General features: G+C 37.9%; 1 protein-coding gene across 1 annotated transcript in view; it reads left to right on the forward strand.

The window, feature by feature from the left end:
* cngb1 (cyclic nucleotide gated channel beta 1) overlaps positions 1-22,339 on the forward strand; it is a 67,370-nt gene that overhangs the window by 17,158 nt on the left and 27,873 nt on the right. Inside the window, exons 17-22 of the mRNA XM_031901329.1 lie at positions 5,399-5,527; positions 7,209-9,218; positions 16,916-17,072; positions 18,510-18,542; positions 19,372-19,413; positions 19,953-20,006. Coding sequence (XP_031757189.1) covers positions 5,399-5,527; positions 7,209-9,218; positions 16,916-17,072; positions 18,510-18,542; positions 19,372-19,413; positions 19,953-20,006 — 2,425 coding nt within the window. The remainder of the gene's footprint in view (positions 1-5,398; positions 5,528-7,208; positions 9,219-16,915; positions 17,073-18,509; positions 18,543-19,371; positions 19,414-19,952; positions 20,007-22,339) is intronic.

Below are 22,339 nucleotides of genomic sequence, written 5' to 3' on the forward strand. Positions count from 1 at the left end.
GGCTTGTCAGTGCCCCCCTACACAAAGATAAGGGGTGTCAGCAAATGAGATTTTCATTCCTTTTAGATGGACTGAGATTGAATGGATTTATATGAAGTGAGACACGTAGAATGTTTAGGAAATTCACTGAAATTAATTTCCCAACCATATTGCTTCAAGCTTGGGAGAATAAAGACAAAGGCGGTTGTATTGCATTATAAATGCAATTTCAATATCAGACAAATGAAACTGTGATATTCCATTAAACACAAACTCTGCCTCTTTCTTTGGCAACCCCATCATTTGCACAGCAGTCTGCCTCTCTTACAGGGGGTCACATAGCAGTGGAGTTTCTATTAATTGTTTTCTTTTCTCCTTTGTTTCAGAGGGGAGGGGGGTTTAAAGATACCCTTGAAACAAATGGAAAAGAAGACACAGGAGACCCTTCCTATTGCCCAGCTTGGATAGAGACAAGTTAAGGACAATAAGGCCTAGACAAGTGACAGCTGTTGTAGAGAATACTTGCAGTACTGACTGTATAATGTGAGAACTGCCAATGCCTCAAATGAAGACTAAACAATATGCTTTTCTGTCCACAACAGAATACATAGCACAAAGCCTACTGCCCACATTTCTGAGAGTAGGGTAAATTCTGTTTTTCCCTGGACTCATATTAGTTTATAATCAGAATGTATGATAAAAGACATAAGGGCAAGTTCACGCAGCTAGACACAGTGAGCAAAGTGCAATTTCAAGTACAATCACCATGTTTTTTTCCTACAAACTTTTTAACCCGACAATGTTGCAATACTGTGAAATTCATTAGTTTAGGGCAGTGCTGTCCAACTTCTGCGGTGCCGAGGGCCGGAATTTCTCTTGCATACATGGTGGAGGGCCGATAATGGAAGCCAGTTTTGGCCACTCCCCCATTTTAAACCACACCCACTTCAAACCACACCCATTTTATCACAATGGTCGCTGCAGGGATATCAACCATCATTCATATGTTAAAGAATTATATTATGTCATATTAAGACATACCCTTAAATCCATATGCCTCCTCCCCTGTGGATAGCACAGCAACCCCCAGCACATAATTACACACCTTAGGGACTATTTGATGGCTATTTCCAACTGCTAACAAACTCCCAGAACAAACCCCTGCCAGGTTCACCTCCCACAGGCAGCATAGGGCAGACAGAGTATGGCACACACAGGCAGCACTCTGCCTGCCCTATGCTGCCTGTGTGTGCCATACGCTCCCTGCCCTATGCTGCCTATGTGCCATACCCTCCCTGCCCTATGCTGCCCATGTGCCATACTTTGCCTACCCTATGCTGCCTATACACAGGCCAGGCAGTACATACAATCTCTGAGGTGTGAAGAGGAGAACAATGTGGGTGATTACAGCCTGAGCCTGAGGTGTGAACTGGGGAACAATGTGGGTGATTACAGCCTGAGCCTGAGGTGTGAACAGTACAGGGGATTACATTTTTAAACAATACAGAGGGATTACAGCCTGAATCTGAGGTGATAACCATGCAGGGGGGCAGTTAATCTCAGTACTGACACCATTTAAAGCTTACACAAAGTTAAGCCATCAAAGCAGCCAGACAGGTGGGGGGCCACACAGAGGGGGGTCGAGGGCCGCATGCGGCCCGCGGGCCGCCAGTTGGACAGCACTGGTTTAGGGGATTTGATTAGCATTGTTACCACAGGGCTTCTGTTACAAGTAGTGATTTCTATAAAACATAACAAGATTTGCAATGAAGAAAAAAAATTAAGAGCAGAATATATCCTGATAGACCATCGAGATGAAAAGTTGTGTAAATATTTTGTTTCCACTCAAGCACTGTAATAACATATATTACTCAGCCGAACAATGTCATGTTTCACTTGAAATGGTTGATTCACCTAATGTATTGTGTATCCTGTTAATATTATGTGTAACCTGTCCTCTGCAAAGCATTTCCTTTCATTAGAAACATGTGTACATATTCCTCACATAGGTAAAGTCTATCATGTCACATATTCAAGAAGACATATCGTCATTCTACCATTTTCAACCAAATTGCCTGATTATAGCTCTGTGTTTTACCACAGAAAGCAGTGTTCCAGAGAAATCACAATAAGTCAATCCGGACGGGGGTTATTTATCATAATAATATATTTATTTAAAAATGAAAAACCATTTGAGTTTTTGTTTCATGGTTTTATGCAATCGCATCTTTAAAAATTCAGATTCTTTAATAAATTAAGTAACATTTGCATCTTTAAAAATAGTAATTCTTATAAATAACCCCCTAATTCTGACAATGCCTATCATTGCTGTGTGTTGGAGATAATTGGCTCAACCACAAGTGGCAGGGAATACACCTGTCTCCTTCTCCTTTTGCCATATGCTCATTGGCTCATGCCTGTATGCCAAAGAATGAATCAGTACAATTTGGCCATGCACTTCTGATCACAAAGAAATTGTGTGTACAAGCTTTATGACTGACCTGCCCTATGGTAGATAATATACAATAACTAGCCATACCTCAGTTTGTGATAAATCAGCTTGTTAGTGAATTGCCCACATAGGTACATAGCAGGTGGTTGAAAAAGACACACGTGTATGTATGCAATATTTTTGTTCATTTATTTATTTATTTTAGGTTTTTAATTTTTACTTTTATTTCCCCATTTCATGTTGACAGCTCATGTGGCAGCTCTGTAAGCCTGGTCACTGTACCTCTGAAGTGATATAATTTGGTCCATTGGTTGATATGTTTCCTACCTAGCATGCTCCCTGACTTACACTAATAAGCTGACTTCCTGCTTTCTCAGCAGGTTTTAGAAAAAATGTAAAAAAAACGGAAAAAAGTCACGTATGGTGTACTTTGAAAAGAAAAAGTTTATTAATATGAAGTACCCCTTTAGGCATACTGTACAGCAGAATGGCCAGTGTGGTGGTAGGAGTTGAGGACACTCTGTGTGTGCACAAGTTTGCCACAGTCATGTTACAGTTTAAAAATTCCATTTATTAAAGGTTCTTGTGTCCAAAGCCAACATTTTTGTTACAACAAAATTGTACCCACCATTGCATCCAGTGATGACATTAGAGGAACGAGGCCCCCGGGGACAGGGGGGCCTGGACTGCGGGGTCTGCTTCCTCCATTTTACATGTAAATCCCCCCTCCACACCAGTTCTGAGGTAGGAGAGCGGATGGGAGCAGGGCAACAGGAGGGAGTATCAGGGCAGGGGGCCGGCTAACTTTGCTACTCTGCACCAGACTCCCTTTAAAGATTTTTTTGCTGGGGGGCCTGGTACAAAGTAGTTACACCACTGATTGCATCAGGTTTATTACCCCCTCATGGGTGCAATGATGCTGGAATTATGGGAAAAACGTGCGTTTGTGTCCAAAATTGCACGTTCAGTAAGAAAATGACCCCTTTTACCATTACCAGGGAAATGTTACAATATACACAGCTGATTTTCCAGTTTAAATGCCTCTTTAAAAATGTTTGTTATCTGTAATAGTAATATAATTATTCTTCTACTATGTAGTCAGCTTAAAAGTACAAGTACTTATATCTGCAATTGTTTGATGTGACAATATTAAATAAAGTATAAATGTATTGTGTGTGTTGCAGTAAATATGCTGGGAGCAGAGGTTGTGTATCCTCTGTATAACAATGTGTCTGTCATTGTTTTGTGTAATAAACTGGCAGTTCTGAGGCTTTAAGCTATTTTTGTGGCTCACCTTCAAAGTTATCCTGAGTACAGGATATCATAACATTCAGTGAAGGAGAATATTTACATATATTTCAATGTGTATACTTAATTTGATTTGCACTGTAAGATTAGTTTGTGTGTTCACTAGTGCTGCTTAAGATGTTACATAACTGACAGCTATAAATAGAATGTAAGGTCCTGGTCTCGAAAAACTATATTTTCATATCATTTTTATTTAATTGCAATTTGGAAAATTTAACAGAACAGTCAGCTTATATTTAAAACCTAGGCCATTTTGACCTACGCTGCATGTGTTGCCAAGCAAGAAAAATAGCATTCTAAATGTGAGTGGGGAAGCAACATGTGTCTGCGCTTACATTCCCCTCACCTTGATACAGCCCTTCACTCATACACTGGCAGCAGGAAAAAGAATATTGGAAATAGAACTAAATGATAAAGCAAAGAGGAAAGGGCAAAGAAAGAAATAGTGGAGGAGATAATGATCAGTGTGTAGGAGTGGAGAGAAAATATAGGAATAACAGAACATTGGGAACATGGGGAATAGGTTAGACCAGTGATCACCAACCAGTGGCTTGTGAATAATAGGTTGTTCACCACCCCCTTTGATGTTGCTCCCAGTGGCCTCAAAAAAGGTGGCCATTTTTAGCTTGGAGGCACAGAGCCACAGTTTTACTCCAAGCAGAGCTTCCTGTAGGCCAGCAGTCCACATGGGACTACCGAATAGCCAATCACAGCATCTCCAAAAAACTTTTTCATGCTTGTGTGGCTTACTGTTTACATTGGTGTCGGGCTGATAAGCTAAGAAGTTTGGGGATCCCTGGCTTAGAGCAAGGGAATTACTGTATGAGATGAAGTAGTGTATAAGTTAAGATTGTTTGGAACAAAAGTAAACATGTGGGATAAAGAAGCTCGGTTACAGAGAACAATGGTAAGATATAGTGGTATGACTTAGAATTAAAGATTAAAGAGAATGGTAATGATAACTGGGCCCCCATAGTTCCTGGATGGCTGCCAGTGCCTCTCTCCAACACTGGTGGTATCAGAAGATCCATTCCCATCCACAGCTTATTACCCAGTGTTAAAACAATCTTCTACCACTCCCTAACCCATCTGTTCTCTGCTTTTGACTGAACCGTATGGCTCATTTTTATGAGAAACCAACAAGGTTGCCAGGACACTCAAAATGCTAATTCTAAGTGAGGCAACGCAGGTAAAGCCACAATGACCCCTTATCACATATATACTGTATATATTCTTTAGCTGCTGTTACACATGTTTACTGGTAGTGTTTGAACACACTATAGCATATGGCTGCATATTACTACAAGAGCAGCTCTGAATGTCACATTATACTGCACATGACAGCATAGAAGCTATAAGTGTTTATCTTTGATGGGTAAGAGGACAAAATATTGGATTTTATTAGTAAATGAATACAAGATGGTTAATTACATTGGTTAGTGTGTGTTTCTAATTTTACTGTTTATTTACAGGTATATCATAGTGCCCGTTTAGCAGAGTAAGAGTTAGTCTTTGTACCTGTGGCCTTAGCTGTTATATTGTACTTGCATTAGTGGCGTTGTGTACATTATCTTTTTGTGGTGAACATATTGAGATGTCTGTCGTTTACAATATTTTTGACAATTTAAGACAAATGTAGGCTTTCTTTCTCCTGTGCAGTTTGTATTCTGCCTACCAGCCCTGAGGATAATCTGCTTGTGGAAGACTTAGAAACTGTGAATAGCCATGCAGATGAAACAGAAGAACAGTGCTTAGCCCAAGCCCCAGCACCAATAGATACTGAAGAAGGTAAGGCATTCAAAAAAGAAGAAAATAGAAACCTTGGTCCATATAAGGAAGGTAGTCTCCCCCTAAATATTTTGCATTTACAATGTTTTACTAAATTGTCACAAAAACTACTGGTTTAAACTGAGAGGCAGATTTATCAAAGTGTGAAATTAGAGCTCAATACAGAAAAACTCCTATGAGATTTTTAGAAATGTATTTATCAAATTCACATTGATTAATATGCTTCTAAAATTCCTATAGGAATGAATTGAAATGGGTGTGTTTTTTTGTAGTGAGTTCTAATTTCACACTTTGATAAATCCGCCCCTAACTGAGCGCGCATCTGAGTAATCTTAAAAGTTGGCAAATATCAGCAGTGTCAGACACCAGCAATGAAGCCACGGTACTCCTAGGCCTCCAGCATTCACAGGGTATACTTCTCCTATTGTTCTATTCCTGTCTTTCAATAAATAAATACACTGCTAATTAACCCACTGAATGCAGCAGCTAAATGTATAATAAATATAATGGTCCAGCATTGTATTGTACCTAATACTCTCAACATGCTTTCAATATCATACAGAATGCCCCCTAACATGTTAATATTATTTATATAATTTAAAACCCAGTAAGGGAATTAAAAAAACAATAGGGTGAGGGCCCTGGTAGCGAGATCTTATCATTAAAGCATATAATACAGACTTTCTGTAAGTTAATTATTTGTGCAGCATATCATTCAATTATATGATGTGAATGGCGAATAATCTCTGTAAAGCACTGCAGAAATATTGGCGCTATATAAATAAAAGGCAAGAAACAAGGATCTCATTCACCTTTAAAGTCAATTAAATTTGTATGTTTGTGGCACTTAGTGCTCTAGCACTGGCATCTTGGTCTTTGGTAAATGACCCTAATGAGTTCCCGTTTCTACATATGTCTAATAAATGTATAGCTTCTCTTTGATTGATTTTCACCCTACTTTACAGTTTAGTTACTGCAACTCAAACTGTTCTGGACAGGATTAGCTAGTATGTATTTCAAATGAATAAAATTTCTTTCAGACAATGAAGTAATGAATTTGATAGACAAGATTAGCTACATATAAAGCTATATATCGATCTACATATAATCAAATGAGCATTAATACTTAATATCTGTAATATTAATTCTTAATATCCGTAAAAACTGTAATTTTTATTCAAGCTTTCACCATTGCCACACAAATAAAGAAAGTGGAAAGACAGAATTATTTCATAAACTACACACATTATGCAGATGTGTGTCCCTTATGTTTTGCAAAGGTATTTTAATTACACTGTGGTTATGACTTTTAAATTTCAGAAATGCATAAGAGTTGCACGAGCAGCCCACAGACTTATAAGGTCTTAAAAGGTTTGGATAAAAGAGGTGATAAAAGAGGTGATAAAAGAGGTGAAAAATAATTGCCTTATAAAGACTGAATTGAAAACAAATGGAAATCCTATTGCAATATTAATATTAAATAATTGTATTTATTCTATTTCCTGGTATACTAACATGCTTTTGTGCCACTGCTTTTTTGAAGTAGGGGGTATTGTTTTCTATGTGTGTAGTTTTCATCAAGAATATTGTGTGGTTCTGTAGGAAGATCTGTTATTGAGATCTGTTATTGTCTAAGCAGTTGAGCAACATGGTAACCCCATGCCCTGCTGCTCCCTTTCAGGGAGAGCTCCAACCAATGGCCTAGAAGAAATGTGCAGAAGTACCAGCAAACCAGAGTGTAGAGAAGATGATTTGAAAACCACAGACAAGATCCAAACCTTTAGTGAAGAAAGTCAGATTTACAAAGATTCTGTTCAGGCATGCATTGCAGAGGGTGCAAAAATGGAACTATTAATTATGTCTGAAAATAATGAAACTGATCCTGTTACTGGAGAAAGTCCAGTTAAGCTTTTAGAGGATGGGACGTCTCTGGATACTGAGTTACAAGCAGCAGAAGGAAAATTACAAGTAAATGAAAAAGTGACACAAAATGGACAGGATAAGGTATATATGAGAGGAACAAACCAGGAACTTGCTGAAAAAGGATGCCAGCAAACTAAAGAAACACACACACAGTCTGAGAAGAACGGACATCTTGACATAGGCCAATGTTTAAACAAGAAGCAGGATCAATGTGTAGAAGGATGGGAAAACCAGGATAAAGAAAATGAAACGAAGGAGGCAAAAATTGGCAGCAAAAATGCAAGAGATGTAAAAACTGATAATGAAGATGGCCACTGGCAAGATAAAGCTAAAGGAAAAGTTGCACATAACAGACTTAGTCTGGAAGAAACTATAATTATCAAACAAACACAACAAATGATTATTAAGAGCCAGTCACTAGAACTAACACAAATACAACCATCTGAAGAACAACAAAATAAACCAGACACGGTTGCAGATATGGCAGATACAAAGGAGAGAGCACAAGAGCTTAAAAAGACCCAATGTTTGAATGAAAGAGATCCTCAGCCTGAAGTGGAGACTGAATCTAGAATGGAGTTACAACGCCAGTTAACAGAAGACATGTCTTTTCAATTTTATGGGTGTGAAGACATTCAGCAAGCTCTTTGGGATGAACAAAATCAGCAAGAGGACATTAAAAAACAGAGCTTCTGTGAAATTCAATCAGAAAAAGAGTTAAAGGAAGCCCAATATGATATAGACAAAATGCCTACAGCCGAGGAAGACTTGCACAAAACTGCAGAAGAAACAGACCCAAGGGAGAAAATAAATGGACAACTAATGAAGGATACAATACTGAGCAGGGAAAACATTGAACATAATGATTCAGGAGACAGATTTGATGAAAAAATAAAAAAGATAGACATTGACATTCAACCCATAGAAAAGGAACAGAGACAGCTAAGCATAGACATGAAGACTGATGCCCAACTTGATGAGGAGAGACATGTTCAGACTGAGGAGCGTCATACACAAACTGAAGACCCAGTTTGTCAGACTGCAGAAGAGAGACAGTTATCTTATGATGAGGATCAGATACAAACTGAGGAGAGAGAGACCCAAACTGATGAAAGGTTCAGTCCACCAGTACAAAAAAAATCTGAGCATGAAAATGTAATTTCTCAACATGCAGAGCTAGTGTATCCCGATAAAGACGCCCCTTATAAAAAGAATGAGTGCCAGGAAATATATGAAGTGCCCCAGCATAATTTTATAGAGTCTAAACATGAAGCATCAGAATCTCAGCTTACTGAGCAACAGTCTCAGGATCAAGAGTTCCAAAATGATAAGAAAGAGGCTCAACTTGAAGAAGTGAATCAGAATTTAGAAAGAGCAATGCAGAATGAGAAGAAAATGTGCCTTAGTGAGAAGACAGAAAACCAAACCGAGGAAGAGGATAAAAGCAATGAAGAAAAGAAATATATTCAGTCTGAAGAGGAGAAAAATATTGAAAAAGAAATATTTCCGAAACCAGGAGAGCAGTCAGTCACTGAACATGTTAATCAAACAGATGAAGAGAGAACAGTTCAGTCCTCAGTGGAAATACAAATCCATTACTCACAGAAAAGAGATTCCCTTGAACAGCAAAAGATTCAAATTGAAGAGGAAGTAATGAATGAAGTGCTGAGGAAAGACCAAAATATTATTCCTGAGATTGATTCAAATTATGACAGAAATCATGAAAAAGAGGTTGCCTTGACTCCTGAAGCCATAAGTTCTGATCAAGGTGAGTCCATTCACACACAAGCAGAGTCGGAGCAAATAGCTGGTGTGGAAGAATGAAAACATGGCAGTACAATGTTGGTCTGACAAATGAACTAACTATCTGTGCTCATGCATTATCCTATGAACAAGCAAGATATCATTCCCACTGATTTTTTTATATTAATTTTTTTTAAATTCTCTTTTATTGATTTTGCAGAGTTACGCCATGTAATCTAAAACTAACCTTATAATATTCAATAAAGTTTTTCAAAGCAACAAATTGTGTTTCATGTTGGTATTTTTCTTCCATGTCAGGTGGAAGAGAGACTATCAAATGCAAAACAAGTGAGATTCTGTACAGGTCCATATTTATTTTGCATATTGTTTGCCTAAGCAAGCTTAAGCAAGCTGATAACATGAGTAATAAAGCGTACAGTATTAATACTAAATAAGTTATTACTCTCAGGAAAGGGGGTTTTTTTTGCCAGAAACAAGGTTTCAGCTTGCAACAGTCCTTTTTCTTGCTTGCATGGGAAAATGCATTTCCAATAAGTTATTCAAATGTTTTGCACCAGCAAACCATTGCTATAACCTGCTGACTCAATTCAATAGCTGTTCATGGGTAAGTGAATTTCTGTTATTGGTTAGTTTAGATTAGACAAAATGCACATGACTCAAGCATCAGTCCAAACAAGATCACTATAATGGCTGCTGACAGGGGGTCCAGTTCACCCTTAGTCCATGAACATTTAGCATGGTGTAGAGAACAACATTTCAATATAATCTGTAATACCAATAGATTGTTCAGCCAGTTATAAAAAATGAGGCTGTTGGCTTGCAATTCTACCTTCTCCAGGCTCAATACAAGTAGGGGGTTAGTATATTGCACTGCCTGTGGGTTGTACACATCTCTGACTCCATTAATGTGTATAACCTATCTGCAAATATCCCAAATTTTAAACAATCTTATGGAAGATTTAAATGTTATTGTATATGGTATATATTACATACAATATAACGTACTGAGAGCCAGATACATATGTGGAAAATGCCAATCTAATTGCGAAGGCTGGTGAATAAGCAGTCATTGGTTCAATGGAGCATATACCCAAGCTGTTTTCTATATGATATCTTAGATACATTACAAGTTCATTTTAGTAAAAATGGGTGAAACAGAGTGGTGGAATTTATTGACTGTATTGAGCTCTACTTTCACTCTTTGATAAATATGTCCCAAAATGTTAATTGTTTCAGTCTTGCTCTCTGATGGTGGCTGTGAATGTGATTATTAAGTGAAGCTTCTCCCTGGGACTGAAAAACTGAATAAAAGTTGTCTGCCTTGTCTCAATGAATCATATATAGGGCTTATTTACTATAGTAGAGCAGGGTACAAAGTGTAAAGAACTGGTATAAAGCACCATGTCATTGCCCAAAAAGCACCTCATTTCTGCTGCTTTGTACCTGCCCCTGTTAGGTGTAACCTTTGCACATCCAGAGTTTACCAGCACAGCAAATTAAAGAGGATTCCAAACCAAAAGGCTGCATATTTTTAATCGATGTATATTGCAAAGTTGCTTAAAATTATTTTTGTTATTCAAAAAACTTAAGTTCTGTTTGGAGGGAGTTCCCATTTAAGAGCTGTCATATGCTCTTTTGAACATAAGAGGTGGTGCACAAGGAGGAAAATAACTATTAGTGCTGGAGTCTGTCCAGATGAACACGGGTGTGTGTGCTACATCATCAGTTTGCTTCAGTGATCACTTTGATGTTTATGGATCAGACAGGGTTACGCTTGTATATGAAGACAATGTTTTCCAAATAAGGGTCACACAATGCATTTGAAATTGCACTGGAAAGCTTTAGACAATGGTGCTTAAGCTGTTCTTACACTGTAACTCCTATAATCATTCAAAAGCCATGTCATAAGATGCTTGTAGTTGCTCTAAAATGCTGTAAAATTTCAACTCTCATTTAAGCTGATGCTACAGGGCTGATTATTCCATTCTGATGCTAATTGCACTGGTTTCTGAGCTTAGTAAATATCTGTATAAATTACTAATAAGCCTTATATTGTGACATTTATATTCTATATACACAGTATATTGTACATATACAGTATAGTCGGGTGGCAGCAGCACAGAGCATGTGCAGGGAATGAGCAGAAAAGAAGATGGGGAGCTACTGGGACATCTTTGGAGGCATAGATCTTCCCTGCTAAAGGGCTGTGGTTGCCTTGGGCTGGCATAGAAGCCAAAAACATATACATGTGCAACATTTCTAGCCTACATCTTTAGTTAACCTTTAGTTCTCCTAAATGTCTAAAAATATTAAGTATAAAAAAGAATTAAAAGTGTATAATGCAACTTTGGCCTGATAACTTTCAATTACGAATCTACAATCTAACAAAAAAATCCAAGTGAAGTATTAGAGGTTGATAATTAACAAAAGGTTTTGCCAACCCCCTTAAAGGACAATGTTGAACCATAAGCTTCAACAAATTTAAAAAAAAACCTTGATCCTAGATCTAGAGAGTCTCAAAAATCTGACCACCTACAAAATCCATACAATTGTGCTAAATGTTTACAGTACATATTTACTGCAGTATCTGTGTCTCTGCTTTTCCTAAGTGTTTAGTCTCTAGAGTCACTCCAGCAGAGTTACCTATTGTCCATGATAGATCCTCTCTGCCATGGATCCTCCAGATACATGTAATAAACAGGAAAAGTAACACAGGGATTCAATTATTAGCTTAATGCAGCCCTGAAAGGGGCAGAAGCTATCCAGTGAATAGCATAAGGATGAAAAATGAAACGTTGGTCTTTCATGTATTATATTTTCAAATTATAATGGTTTTATTTGTTAATTCAATAACAGAATAACAAGCTTCTAGCATTTCGACTTATTTAATACTCGCCTTCATTCTTGCTAAAATGATCCCTTATAAATTAATGGAGTGTGACCAAGTTTAAGATATCTATGAGAGGGATATTACCCTGAAGCAAGCTGGATCTATGCTGGCTGTTATCATATCTATGCGTACTTGTTCTCACTGGCTTGGAAGCTGTAAGTATATCTTGTAAATACAGTAATGGCAAACACTGGACCCTAGTTTGAAAAGGAAGGAACTGAAGCATACATGCCAAACCCATCCTCCATATTTTTAAATATTAAATGAGCTTCAAGCATGATAACCATGAAACAAATTCCTGTGAATGAAGACAATGCCTATCTGACAAAATCTCAAAACAGGGTTAGAGAACTTGGAGAACCAGCCCAATAAAGTTCTGTATAACTGATTAAGAAGATAATGTGGAGTCTACGGTGATCTTTTGATGCTTTACCCTCACAAAAAATGGTGATATCAACATGAATACAACAAACATTAGAATACATTGCAGTGGCAAAAAAACAGATGAAAAATACCACATTATAGACTCCTGAAATGTTGTGAAATCTGTTCTGCAATCTGGGGATATTATAATGCATTAGCAATGCTACTAAAGGATGATTAAAACAAACCTGAAAACACTCAGCACTGGCAGGGGCTCTTACAAGACTAAAGACATTGTATGCAATTCCTTTTCTATGTTACAGAGGATTTAAAGAATTATAAAAGGGGCTTTCACCTGCTATTCTCAATATTAAAAAAAAATAAATAAAATGCTAGTGTACAGTATTTTACAGAATTAGTTTAGCAGATATTTGCACTGAAGATCTCATTTTACTTTATATATTTTTTGTAAAAAAATAATATTTATTATACTGTTTATCCAGTAATATTTAGGTTCATATGGTATTAAACATGATTCAAGCCCTCTAACTGTCCCTAATCATGCTGGTCTATAAACTGAGATAATATATAATAAATGGTTGCCATTTTTTTTTTTTTTTTTTTGCTAGAGTGGGTTTTGTCTGCAGTGCTAGATGTCTCATCAATTGATAATCCCCTTTTCTTTCTCAATGGCCCATTGTTATGGGGGATCTCTGAAAAACTCATTCTGATGTCTGATTCCTGGCAAAGTAGTTGAATCTATCAAATTCATTGTGATATAAGCATTATTGTTGTGATTCTGGTTCTTTGTATATAGCCTTAATGGCATTATCCCCAACCATCCACTTCTCTTACCATCTTAAGCAAATGGTAATTTTACAGAAATGAAGAGGGCGTTACAAGGATTATACAAGGTTGCACACCAGCCAAAGATTAATAAAGCAGAGTATGTTGCAATGATTAAAATCAATGACACCAACCACACCAAAAACCCATGTCCCCTTAAAAGGCACTGTGCAGAAAGAGTAACTTATAAACTTAGAAAACTATTGAGATCACAGATCATGCGAATGCCTTAACGTCCTGCACCATTGCCATAAAGCCAGATAGACCGAAGGATCATCGGATAAATAGGATTTTACTTTTATTAATCACATTCAAATTCCCCTTAATCACCCAATTATATAAGTGAATAAAAGTAGTGTAGGTAAGACTTTGTTACTCTATACAGGGACCTCAAATGAAACAGAAAGTGAGTGATTCTGTCCCTGCCTCTCAAGTAATCAGTATTCAACTTTCAATTCTAATACTAATATTCTATCCATGCCTGGCTACTGACAGGAGAGACGTTCAGTGTACTTACTTCCTGAGTGCTATATCTGGATTCACAGCCACAAAGAATTATATGATTTCTGGGTTATTTTTTGTAGAAAGGAAATAGTAATCACACAAGGACCAAGAAACTGATCCCCTCTTTAAAGCATAAAACATGCCAACAACTATTCCAGCTAAAAAAAACAATCCCCCATTATGCAATATTAATCTTTGTTTTCAGGCTGAGATACACAGTGTGCCTTTATTTAAGCTGATCTCAAGGATAGCCATCTACAATACAGTTAGGGGCATATTTATTATGCTGTGTAAAACTAATTCGCCGAAAAAACGGAGTAAAAAGCTGCGTAAAATAAATGGAAAAGATCGCCATCTGAACGCCGGATATTACGCTGGCTGTTACGCCGTTATTTTCCATAAGTTCCGGTGGAAGAAAAAACGCCTAAAATAATTACGCCGATTTTACACCATTTTTACGCCATTTTTACACGGTGAAGCCTGGCGATGTGTGGCGAATTTTCTCGCCGTTTTTTACACAGCATAATAAATATGCCCCTATGTCACAAATAGTGGAGGAGAGGATGGCTAGAAGCAACCACCTTGAGACATTCCATTGTGGGGAAGGGTTGTAAGGGAAATGTATGATCCCGATAACCCTTTATATCAGTAATGCACAAAGTGTGGGGCTGCCCCATCTCAGGGGACCTGGAGCAGTGGGTGGGGAGCTCAGCTTGAAAGCCAGTGTTTTAGTAGGTGGCAGGTCTGGATTGCAGGCAGGCCAACATAGTACCTGGACCCTTTTGCTCAGGAGCCATGCTGTTATAATATGTGCTGAATGCAGTTTGGCATTGTCTTGCTGAAATTATCAAGGCCTTTTCTGAAAATGATGTTGTCTGGATGTTGCTTCAAAACCTGTAGATATTGTTCAGCATTAATGGTGCCTTCCCATGCCATGTGAACTAATGCACCCCCACACAATCGCAGAAGCTGGATTTTGAACTGTGCGCTTTTAACAACCAGGATGGACCTTCTACTCTTTAGCCCAGAAGATGCAGCATCCATGATTTTCAAACAGAATTTAAAATTTTGATCAGCCATATCAAAGGACACTTCACCTCAGTAAATCTTCACAACTTACCTCAGTCCACCCTGGGCCCAGGGAAGGCAGCAGTGTTTTTGGATCATGTTTATATCTTCTTTCTTCTTTACATGGTAAAGTTTTAACTTGTATTTGTGGATGCAGTGATGAACTGTTTTTGGAGGTATTCCTGAGCCCATGCAGAGATTTCCACTACAGAATCATGTCTACTTTTTATGCAGCGCCTAAGGGCCCAAAGATCATGGCCATCCAATATTTGCTGTCAGCCTTGTCCCTTGTTTATAGAGATTTTTCTGGAAATGCCAAACCCCAGACATGCCAGTAAGATCATTGCAGAAATGGACAGGTTAAAGTATTACCTTACCTATTTTGTATGATGCATGAGTTACTGTCATTATTTATATATCAAGCTATCCACAGTGCTCTTACTGGCATGTCTTGGGTTAATGGAGTCATCCTTGGCCATTTCTGCAGTGATCTTACTGGCATGTCTGAATTTTTTATGGTTTTTGATTCTTATGGTCATGGTATTTGGGGGTGTGGCTAAAAGTAATTCATATAATATATTATGATATGAATATATTTATTCAATATTCAGTTTTCAATCACTGTTTTTATTCTTTAAATCCAATAAAAGCTAAAATGAACTAGAACAACTGTGCCAGCAATACTACATAACCCACACAAATTGTATACATACAGTAGATGATAAATATGCTCTATACATTTTTTCCAATTATACACTACTAAATGGTATTTTGATCTACAATCTGTAGATTTGAATACAGTTTGGAGGTTTCTGGATAACGGGTTTCCGGATAACAGATCCCATACGTACCAAGTTCTAGTGGAAAGAGAACCAAATAACCTTCTAAAAAATAAGTGATCTGGGCCTAGTAGGAGCCATAAAATCTTGCAGTGATGTGAACTATAGATTTCAGATAAGATCTTGGACCTCTAGGGTCTCAATACCTGTTAAAAGGCAACCATAATGTGCCACTGGACTACTACTTGGTGAGTGGAAGGAGAAGGAGGGTTATGGGAGAAGACTTAAGCAGTACATGACAGTTTCTTTTGCAAGTACATTTTTGTGTGTTACAAACTATATTATTTTGGTGTTCCTTAACCCTTTTAGTTCAAAGTGCCTTTGAATATATAGTGCCAGCATAAAAGTCCAATCATGCAAAGGCTGTAGATACTATGCTTTTGAATTGAACTTTAATTTATGGTCCATTCAGGGCCAAATGCACCCTTTTTGCCCCTCTAGGTCCAAGTGCTCTGCTGCCCCTAAAACATTGTTAACGGTATCATTCACATTTAAGTTAACATTATCAAATTGCCTATTCTAAAAAAGTGTTTCAGTTGTTTTTATTATTTATTTTATTATTTATTAGTTTTTAAATTGACCTGACAGCCAAAAATCTTTTACTCTACAAGGCTAAAATTATATTGTTACTTTTTGTTACATATATTTCTATTCAGACCTCTTCATCCTCCAATCTCTCGTTCAAACTACCCTACTTTGGAATTAAGCTTCCGTCTTTTAATTTTAAATGATTTAGCTTTTTGTTCAGCAGCTCTCCAGTTTGGAATTTCAGTAGCTGTCTGGTTGCTAGGATCCAAGTTATCCTAGCAAACAGATTGCTGCTAAAATTCCACACTGAAGAGCTGCTGAGCAAAAAGCTAAATAATTCAAAACATAAAAAAATGAATTCCAAATGCAGTGTCTCAGAATATCCCTGTCTGCACCATACTAAAAGTTAATTTGAAGGTGAACTACTAAGATGCTGGTGCTGGAGAGATTGTGTTGCAGTGGAACTGCTGGGCAGCAAAAGTTACACCTGTAAGTCACCAAGATATTTGGGCAGCGGGTCATCCCTAACAACTTATCACCCTGGGCATTGACATTTTTGGCCTTTTAATCCAGACCTGGCTGCATCATAGAGGGCCCTGGCAGAAAAAGGGTTAAATATGTATGCTTTACTCATACGTCTGTGTATTTATTGTTTATTTGCAGTCAAGAAAGAATTAGAAGACAAAGATCTTGTCCCAGTGGAGGAAGCGTCACACATAGAAACAGAATGTTCCCATGAAGTGATGCAATATGGAGACCTAACATGTGACTCTGCTCTAACCACCCTCCTAAAATCCGATGACCAAAAAGAAGAAAAAGGGTGAGAGTACTTTTTATTTATAATGTTGATAACAGTGTATCAGTATAACTGACATCCTTTATGAATCCCTTGCTCCTCTATATGGCTGGCTTTCCATAACTAGAAAGTAAAGGTCCCCATACACGGGCTGATAGTAGCTGCCGATATCGGTCCCTTGGACCGATTCGGCAGCTTATCCGCCCTTGTAGGGGCCGAACCGAGGGGCCTGGTCGACCGATATCTGGCCTGAAATTGGGCAGATATCAATTGGGCAGGTTAGAAAATCCAGTCCGATTGGGGACCGCATTGGCTCGTTGATGCGGTCCCCGAACCGACTGCCCCATTGCCGTGTGTAGAATTCGATCATTTGGCCCCAGGACCAAATGATCGAATTCGCCTACATGCCTCCCCGATATCGCCCGCCCGTAGGTGGGGATATCGGGTGAAGTTCCGCTTGCTTGGCGACATCGCCAAGTCAGCGGATCTGCCCGTGTATGGCTAGCTTAACATTTAGAATACCAAATGCACATGAGAATATTGATAGATATGTTTCAAGGAATATAATTCCTTCAAATGACAGATACAGCCAGATAAAGCCTTTTTATTGTTTATTGTATGAGTTTAAACCATGTCTCTTCAAATATCTTTTTCTCTGAGCAATTAAAAGAATAAAATGCCACAGTGAAGGTGGCCATACACGGGCCAATAAAAGCTGAAGCTCCGAGTTGGCAGCTTAACTGTCTGTGTATGGGGCCCTCAGATGGGCCTACCCAACCGATATTTGGCTAAAAATGGTACAGATGACAATCAGGCAGGTTTAAAAATTCCATTTGGGTGAGGAGTGCATCAGTGCGTTTTACCATGTCAGTGTGATCTGATACCACCCACCCCAAGGTGGGCGCATCAAGAAAAATCCACTAATTTGGCATCCTTGCCAAACAAGGGTATCTTTAGTTTATGAAATCGTACAAAGTATGTCTAAAGCTTATTGGTTACCACAAACAGTATTTTGTGAGTCTTTCACTTCCTGTACTTGTATACAAGTATATCAGAGGGGATTATAGGCAGATAGGGGGTGTTTTTGTCCCATAAAAACATTAAGCGCACAGAGCCCACCTGTTTAGATTAGAGGAACGGAACTATCATTTGAAGCAGCGTAGGTGGTTTTTCACGATGAGGGCAGTGAGGTTGTGGAATGCCCTTCCTAGTGATGTGGTAATGGCAGATTCTGTTAATGTCTTGGATGTACATGTTTGTATTGATTATCTGATCCATTTATAAGGCCCTCAGCAATGCAAAACTAAAATTATACTCTTATGAGTCTAAATAATTGTGATGTTTTATTTATTTGAAAATGTTGGGAATCTGTCATACTAGTTAGCGGTAAAAATATAATTTAGATATCCTAAGACCATGCATTATAAAATGTGAACTACACTGTGTTTATCCCCCCTCCAGGGTAGAGAAGGAAGTGTTGGAATCTGAAAATGAGTAAGTAAATCACTTGTATATTATTCTTTCTCATGGCTTGGTACTGAAAAGGACTCAGTGAGGAACTATGGGTAATTACAATGTTAAGGCATGCTTTCAAATGGCCGTACAGCTACTGTATGAAGAAAATTATTGACTAATTGTGATAAAGACAGAAACAAGAGGGTCACTGCATTTACCCATTATAAATATACAGTATATAGGACTTTTAGGAAATGCCCTCCCCTTTTTCCATGTATTTCAATATACAGTATTCAAGCTGGCCAACTACGTCAAAGTCATCCCCGGTCTGGCCAGTCCTACATTGGTCAACAGAGCACTTCATACTCTTGTTTGCCCAAAGGTGCTGGGTGTAAATGTGTTCACTCCCTTTAAATAACAATTTACTGGTCTATTAAGATATTTATATTAACTTAATTTAGCAAAATTATCATTGTATTTTAGCTAAGAAATGAAAGCCCTGGATTTATGTAGTAAAGAATTAGACATTTGCAACAGGTGTTTGTTCTTCAGTGCATAAGAATGAAGGAAATACAGTATATTTATGTAGTTTCTGAAAAGACTTTACCAGGAGAGTGATGATGCCACTAGTTGCAAGCAACTTGTGTCATATCATAAAATATATTTGCCTTTTCATAGACATAAATTTTATTCATAGTACTTGCCCTTCAAAGTCATTAGAAGGATTATTTGTTTGGAGTGTTTACTATAGTTATGCCTAATATATGACAACCAGGCCATTTTGAGTAAGAAAATGCTGCATTATGAAGTGATCTGATGCTTCATGCTCTGAGCTATTATCCCTAATTCAGCGTCTTACGTCCCTCAGGCGCCTCTCCTGGATCACAGAAGAAGATGAAGACGAGACTGAGTACGTATCAGTCTTTCTACACAAATTTAGAGCAAGGGTGGATTTTTTCCTGCCATCTGTTTTTAGATTATATATGCATGTATACACTTTCCTTTATGCTGAGCCTGAACCAAGCAAAATTAGCAAGGCTTAGGCCAATAATTTTATCTAGGAATTTAATAAAATGAAAAATAGGGAGGATGAAGAAAGAAACAGCCCTGTTTGCACATATACATGAAAACAGCAGTAAAGAAATAATACATGCCGAACTAATTTATTTATTATTATTTATTAGCTATATACTATATATATATATATATATATATATATATATATATATATATATATATTACATTTTTTTGCAGTTTGAAAGCTAAGTGAACAAAAGGTTATTTACATTAACAAAATTAGCTGTTAACTGGTTAATCCTCTTGGGCACTTTTTAAGGCTGCCTCCCGGAAATATATCACAGGCAATAAGAAAGACTGAAGAGTTAGAATGTAACTGTTTGTATAACCAACTGCTACTTAAAATGTCTTTCCTTTTCTTTTTATTTCCAGGCTCCAGGTATCATATTATCAAAGCGAAAGTGAAGAGGAAATCAAGGTGTCACAGTAAGTTTCTGGGGTTTTTTTTTTTCATTTAGGCTACATCATCACTAGGAAGAGAGGATAGTCTTTGCATACTAAAATCCAGTGCTGTACACGAAAAACTCTATGGTGACGCTGAGGCCCCTAGAAACTGCCTGCTAGCTCTTAGCAACCCTCCCCTCTCCTAGCTACGATGCAGCTTCTCCTAGCAACAGCATCGTTTCAAGTCCCCATACTCAGCGTCCATGGAAAAGAACTCTCCTCCAGCCATAGGTGCTAAAAGGATCATATTACACATTCAAGCTGACTAACAAGATAGAGGATTTGTCTGTAATCTGCTGCCTGCTCTCCCAATCCACTTTTAAAATTAAAATCCTTTTGAGAGCGAGAGCTAAGGATTTCTGACATGAGGCTTTTAAATGAATTTGATGGATCCTGGAGGTCTGGAACAGTCACCTGTGATGTGCAGACCTATTTGGATACAAGTAGGTGATATTTACTTTGACAGCCGTACTGCTTTGTATATATATATGCATCACAGGATACAGAGGGTTACTTTTCATTAGCTGCATTCATTTTATTGTAATATATGTTCTAGTGTCAGTGTCCCAAAATAATGAGCTGATAATATTGTTGGACCATGCTAAGTTTCACTAAATAAATCTCTTTGGCAGCAGGAAGATTCAATTGTGAAATGTGGTAAATCTGAACATGTTGTACTATAACCTGAAATAATACATATCTTTGGGTGACATATAGGTATAGAGAAGAGTAAACAATTGAAAACACCTGTTTGGCAACAGTGTCACAAAGAATCCTTCAGTATATAATTCATTGCTTTACAGACGATACATACCTTGGTAGAATCAAGATGAAATAGGGACATAATTACATTTAAAGCAGAGAATAAACAGAAAATTGCAGGACTAGTGACATTTGTAGAATTTTTAAACATTCCAAATTGTTACACTCATCCCTTCAAAGGCTTGTGTAAATTAAAGCGAATTTGCTCTTTTGTTGATTGTATTTCCCTATAAACAAAATGCAACATTTTATATTTACTGTATAATTGCAAGCCAGTAACAAAGGCCAATCATCCTATCTTACTTGGGCTCCAGAGATACTTTTTTATTCTTATGATTTGGACTGTTTAGTTATCCTGATCAGCACAAAATACAATCAATGGCAAGAAGGTGCTATTATCTCTGACCCCCACAGAACTGGCAGTGAGGTATTTATTTAACAACTGCATTTTAGGTATTGTCAATCTACTACTCAGGGCAATGACAAACTGGACAATTAGTCGCCGTGACTTTTAAAACCTGTAATTGTGGTGAATAAAAATTCACTTGCGGTGACTAATTACCACAACGACACCTCCATTAAATGTAATGTGCGGCACAAATCGACGTGGCTTTTTAGCACAGTGACTGGATTTTAAAAATTATGGCAACTAATTGCCCGTCTGCCTTACAAACATGAGAAATGTGAATGTGGCTCATGGGTAGGTTAGGGACCACTCCATGTTTTAGCAATTCCCAATGTGTCCCACCTAGTGATGGGCGAAATGTTTCGCCAGGCATGGATTCGTGGCAAATTTCTGCGTTTCGCCATTGGCAGATTGTTTCGCAAGACGGATGAAAAAATTTGCTGCAGAAAAATTCACCGCACGGCCAAATATTGTCACCCACATCAAAAGAATAGTCGCGCATCAAAAAAGAATAATCGAATAGTCGCGCATCAAAAAAGAATAGTCGCGGGCATCAAAAGAATAGCCATGCGACAAAAAAATAGCTGCGGGCGACAAAAGAATAGCTGCGGGCGACAAAAAAATTGTCGCGGGCAACAGTTTTTTCGACGCGCGCCATTTTTGCCGTTTCGCGAATCTTTCAAGAGAAATGTTTCGCCTGGCATGGATTCGTGGCAAATTTCCGCATTTTGCCATTGGCAGATTGTTTCGCGAAACGGATGAAAAAATTTGGCGCAGAAAAATTCGCCGCACGCCCAAAAATTGTCGCCCGCGTCAAAAGAATAGTCGAACATCAAAAAATAATAGTCGCGGGCGTCAAAAAAATAGCCGCAGGCAACAAAAGAATAGCTGCGGGCGACAAAAAAATATTCACTGTTTCGCTAATTTTTCGCTGTTTCGCGAATCTTTCAAACGATTTGTGAATTTTTCGGCAAAGCGCAACGGGACAGATTCGCTCATCACTTAGTCCCATCACCAGCACTTGCATTTAAGCACTAGTTTATAAAAATTGTCTATAAACTATCACCTATTATCGCTGCAAATATTCTTGCAACAAAATTAACGCCACTTCCATGTTTACTAAAGTGCAATGAGACAGATTTGTCTT

Source organism: Xenopus tropicalis, chromosome 4 (genome assembly GCF_000004195.4).
Source record: "Xenopus tropicalis strain Nigerian chromosome 4, UCB_Xtro_10.0, whole genome shotgun sequence".
Taxonomy (NCBI): domain Eukaryota; kingdom Metazoa; phylum Chordata; class Amphibia; order Anura; family Pipidae; genus Xenopus; species Xenopus tropicalis.